The 5,487-nt window shown below is 37.2% G+C and overlaps 1 protein-coding gene across 1 annotated transcript in view; it reads left to right on the top strand.

Annotated features, from left to right (window-relative positions):
• LOC106869283 (PIH1 domain-containing protein 2) overlaps positions 1-5,487 on the top strand; it is a 9,993-nt gene that overhangs the window by 3,629 nt on the left and 877 nt on the right. The window contains exons 2-5 of the mRNA XM_052967860.1: positions 740-946; positions 1,749-1,875; positions 2,880-3,294; positions 4,416-4,512. Coding sequence (XP_052823820.1) covers positions 740-946; positions 1,749-1,875; positions 2,880-3,294; positions 4,416-4,512 — 846 coding nt within the window. The remainder of the gene's footprint in view (positions 1-739; positions 947-1,748; positions 1,876-2,879; positions 3,295-4,415; positions 4,513-5,487) is intronic.

Consider the following 5,487-nt stretch of genomic DNA (forward strand, 5'->3'; position numbering starts at 1 on the left):
TATATATATATATATATATATATATATATATGACATCTTTTACTTGTTTCTGTTATTAGACTGTGGCCATGCTGGGGCACCTCCTTGAACAACTTGTACTTATTTTTCTGTCAAGTCTGGTACTTATTCTATCGGTTCTGTTTTGCCCAACCGCTAAGTTACGGGGACGTAAACACACCAGCACTGGTTGTCAAGCCATGGTGGGACACACACACAGCGGGATTCTTTCAATGTCCGTGTACCAAATCCACTCACAAGCCTTTGGTCGGCCTGAGGCTAAAATGTACTCTACCTTTCATCCTTTCAGGGGTGGGTGGGTGAGAGATAAAATAAGTATCAGGCGAGCATTGTGGTCAAGGTAATCAACTTATCCTCTCCCACACCCAAATTGCTGGCCTTATGCCAAAATTTGAAATGAATATTAATTATCATCATCACCATCATCATCGTCTGCCTTCCATGCTAGCATGGGTGGGAATCAGTTTCAAATTTTGGCACAAGTCTAGCAATTTCAGGGTGGAAGTTTGGAGGTGGGGGGGGGGGCAAGTCGATTATATCGACCCCCTAGTGCTCAACTGGTACTTATTTTATTGACTCCCGAAAAGATGAAAGGCAAAGTCCACCTTGGTGGTATTTGAGCTCAGAACGAGAAGACAAACAAAATGCTGCTCAACAGTTTGTCTGGCATGCTACCAATTCTGCCATCTTGCTATAAATCATAATATTAATTCTCTTGTAGATGGTGTCAATTCTACCAAACACGCAGAACTCTGAACAGGATAAAGTTCTCCAGCAAGCTGAGCAGATTTGGTCAATGCTTGATGACATGGTTGTAAGTGACCCAACAGCTTATAAAAAGTTTATTGAGAATCAGATGAAGGATGCTCATAAGTTTTTAGAAAAGAATGGTACCAAACCAGAATTTGGCTTAAAGGTTAAATTAAAAGTAAGTCACTCATTTAAAGTATCATGTTTTTTTTTTCATGTCTCAACCGATGCTTCTTACGTCTTACATCAATAAAATGTTATTAGATTTATTTTGCTTTAGAATTATTTGTATATTTATTTGACTTATATACATTTGTGTGTATATGTATGTATATCTATCCATCTTTCTCTCTCTCTCTATCAGTCCATATATATGTGTGTGTGTGTTAAATGATGATGATGGTACACACATACACACACACACATAGTCACAATGAGGATATTCATACCTCTTATAGGGATATTATCATCCTAGATATACTGGTTTAATATATTGTAATTTGAAGAGATATTTCTTCAATGAATATATTATATAAAATATCATAAAATATCAAATATTATTATCAAGTTTGAAAAACAGAGAGATCTAATGGATACAAATCAATTTAATAATTAACATATTCACCTACAATTGTTTCATTTCACAACCCAAATTGAAACTGCAAGACATAAAAATATATAATAATGTAATCCTTGTATTGTCTTTTGTGCTCCCTGGTGATTTTCCATCCAAGGTATTTTAGAATGCAAAATTATAGATTGATGTATGTTTTGTAGATTTTCTCTTATGCTGTCATGTAGCACTAGCATGGGTGCTTTTATGTGGTGTCAACATAGGTACTTTTATGTGGCACCAGCATCCACAAGCTTACTACTACTACTACTACTACTACTACTACTACTACTACTACTACTACTACTACTACTACTACTACTAGTTTCTAATTTATTGTCTTTTGGTTTATGATTTCTTTTTGTAGGATGACAACGACTATTTGTTTCTGGAAATATATTCATCTCTTTTGGTTCCAGCACCAAACTTTGGAGAAAACATTGCAGAGATTCCTTCGTTTATTCAAACTGAAGAGGATTCAGAACACTCAAACAGTTTGTATCTACTTTATAATGTAATCTCGCTGGTCAATGTGGTCATTTGTGTTGGGTAATGACTGAAAGGGTACAATGTCAAATACAAGCGACCAAAATGGGGTTCTCTGAAAGATCCCTGGAGTAACATACTTGTCAAGGTTCATAGCTTGAAAATTAGGGAGTCTCTCCAGTTCCAGCCTGTATCTTTTTTTTTGCATTGAGAAGTCACAACTCTGGTACAACACTTGTGATTGGAATGTTGTAGGAAAGAATTGTCGCAAGACAGATTCTTCAAGCTGAGCAACTAGTGTCCATAGTCTCAGTTGGTCACACTTGGTAATCCAGCTGAAAAGTGTAATGATAGTTGCTTCTGATAAGGCCCTATGGAAGAGGTGGTTGAGGACTACACCAAGCAGGCAGAGCAAAATGAACAAATGGATAATCGATATCCCCTTCATTTTTAAACTGCCTCTTCGTCAGTTATGATGACGAGGTTTCCAGTTGATCCAATCAATGGAACAGCCTGCTTGTGAAATTAACATGCAAGTTGCTAAGCACTCCATGGACACATACCCTTAACAATTTAACAGTCGCCAACAAGCCAGAGGACTTAGGCTTGACAATTTGACAGTAGCCAACAAGCCAGAGGACTTAGGCTTGACAGTTTGACAGTAGCCAACAAGTCAGAGGACTTAGGCTTGACAGTAGCCAACAAGCCAGAGGACTTAGGCTTGACAATTTGACAGTAGCCAACAAGCCAGAGGGCTTAGGCTTGACAATTTGACAGTAGCCAACAAGTCAGAGGACTTAGGCTTGACAGTAGCCAACAAGCCAGAGGACTGTGCCAAGCCCTAATATCATAAATTAAAAATCCCCTGAAGGTGGTACTTTGCTATGGCTGCAGTTCAATTCCTGAAACTAATAAAATAATGAAAAATGTTGAAATTTGTTATAAATGTGATATGCACTTGAAGAATTCTTTTTGATATTTACCTCCCCCATCTTTTTTTTTCTAATTCCAGAACATAATAAGCCTCATATTTTAGTTGCCCTGAATCCTCTTCTGACCAGCAAACTGGCACCAAATGGATCCCTTTTAAAGGAGCAGCAGAATTTGGTAGAATATCTATTAGAGAACATCCAGGCACAAATACCGTTCTCTTTGGTTACAAGTGATTTTTCATTCTTTGACAAAAAGGAATGCAAAGGTGATATTAAAAGATTTCTGCAGTTTTTGAATGAACAAGTCTGTAAGAGAAAGCAAAACAAAGTTCCTGACGTAAATGGAAATGCCATTAATAATAAGCTGGACAGTATTAAGCTACCACAACAGAGCGAGAAGCTAGAAACTCTACCATTACTTAATCTGTCCAAGGAACGACCCCAGAAAGAAAGAAAACCAAAGTTAATTGAAGAATTACCAGTTAAGGAACCGAGGTTTGGATTTCTTTCTTTTTTTCTTTCTTTATTTTTCCTTTTTTTTTTTAATCAAAACTTGAAATGATATTGTTATAGTAGTTGCATCTACTACAAAGAAATTGACAAAATGTAGCATTTGTACTCAGTAACCAAAGGTCTTTTAGATTCTTTCTTGCTTGCTGGCAGATGATGGTACTGTCAAGGGCTGAAGATCCATCTGTCCATTTCTCCTGCCCACTTTTACTGGGAGGGTCATGGGAGTAGAGTCTTCAGGTATCTCCTCGATAAGGTCTTATCACAAGCAACCATCATTATACTTTCTCACTAGATTCACAAGCATGACCAATTGAGACTTTGGATATTACCTAATCATCTTGTTCTGGTTGGTTCCGTTTGAAGAAGCCGTCTTGTGATTCTTTCCTGCGACATTCTAATCACATATTCATGGTACCGGTCTGTGCCCTCTCAATGCAGAAAGATAGCAGTTTGACCTGGAGAGACTCACTGATCCCCAAGCTATGCCCTCTGTTACTTGAGAGATCTTTCAGAGAAACCCCATTTCAGCTGCTTGTATTTGGTGGGTACAGGAGAGATTAATGGTTGATATTTGCAGTTGGCATGCAGCTACTTGGTTCATCAGAAAGCTATCTCCAGGATTCACTGAATGGGATTGCTGCCAAGTGCTGCAAAGCAGGGATGAGAGTAAATATTGAGATAACTGAGACATTAGTCCTCTCAAGAGCTGAAAATGTCCAGGAAAAATATGGCCGTACCATACTGATGTCTGTCATTGGAGGAGTGTACTTTTATTGAAAGTGGTAGATTCCAGTCATTAGCAGCATCCACTACTCATGTAATATTACCAACCCAGCATTGCATTTACTAAATGCATAACATTAGCAACATAGCATTAACTACAAATGTAATATTAGCAACAGATCACGCATTTAATATTAGCAACACAACCCATCACACATGTGACATGTAATGTATATAAGAACAAGTAGTACATATTGTCACACACACACACACACACACACACACACACACATTCGTACAGGTATGCACACGCAGGCATAAACACATTCACACACTTACATTTCACATTTCCCTGATGTCATGTGTTTGTCTGTTTCCAGGTACACTTTAGACAATAGCAATGCTGACAGTTTGTGTGTAGCTGTTGAACTTCCAGGTGTAAAATCTGGGGATGAATGTGAAGTTGATATCATACAGGTATTATAATCTTCTATGTATATCTTTTGAGTTTCTGATAAACAAATGTTGTTATGTTACAATCGGGCTGTGAATGCATTGGAAGGTCTTATGACATCCGACTGCATTGAATGCATTAAATATAACTTTACACGAATATATTCTATTCAACACTGCTTTGTGCAATATAATTTATTTAATTCTAGCTTGGTCAAACTTTACATACATCAACAAATGTACCATATTCTGTCTTCTTTTCAAGCTGCAAATGACAGATCTGCTTTGTAATTGACAAGGCAAAAAGACATAGAGACACATGCATCCTGTTATCCAATGACAAATTTCATAGCCCACACATGTCTTGGAGACGAGTTTTCTCCTGGGACTGTTTCTGCAGCAGCAGGTCTTATCATGTTCAAATGCACCTAGACATGTTAAATATGATTTTACACAAACATATTTTATTCAATGCTGCATCGTGCTACATATACTAAATCTTATTTGTATTAAACATTAGCGACCGAAAAGAAAGTCAATGCTTCTTAAAAAGAGTTATGTGTTAAGGGTCGTCTATTCTAATATTTTTTAGTAAGCAGACAAGATTTAAAATGTTTATATTCTTTGCAAGTGTATCATTAACATAATACAAGAAGGTGAAAGCTTGGCTGAAAGCTTAAGAAGTTTGCTTTACAATCTTAAAAGTCTTGGGTTTGATTCTGCCAGGGCAAGGGATTTCCATCTTAGTTTGGGTTGATCCAACTTTTGTAAGTGAAATTGTGTAAATGGAAAGTTGAGTGGAAGCCCCTTTGAATTGACTGCACCACTAATAAAATCTGATGAGCTGCTAAAACAACTGGTTCACTGAGTTACCGAAAATTAATGACATTGTTTAAGTTACTGAAATTTTAATCATTGTTGTCTTCTTCTTCCACCTCTTCCTCTTCCTTTTCTTTTACTTCATCTTCTTCCACTTCCTCTATTCCTCCTCCTCCTCCT

This window comes from Octopus bimaculoides, chromosome 5, assembly GCF_001194135.2.
Source record: "Octopus bimaculoides isolate UCB-OBI-ISO-001 chromosome 5, ASM119413v2, whole genome shotgun sequence".
Taxonomy (NCBI): domain Eukaryota; kingdom Metazoa; phylum Mollusca; class Cephalopoda; order Octopoda; family Octopodidae; genus Octopus; species Octopus bimaculoides.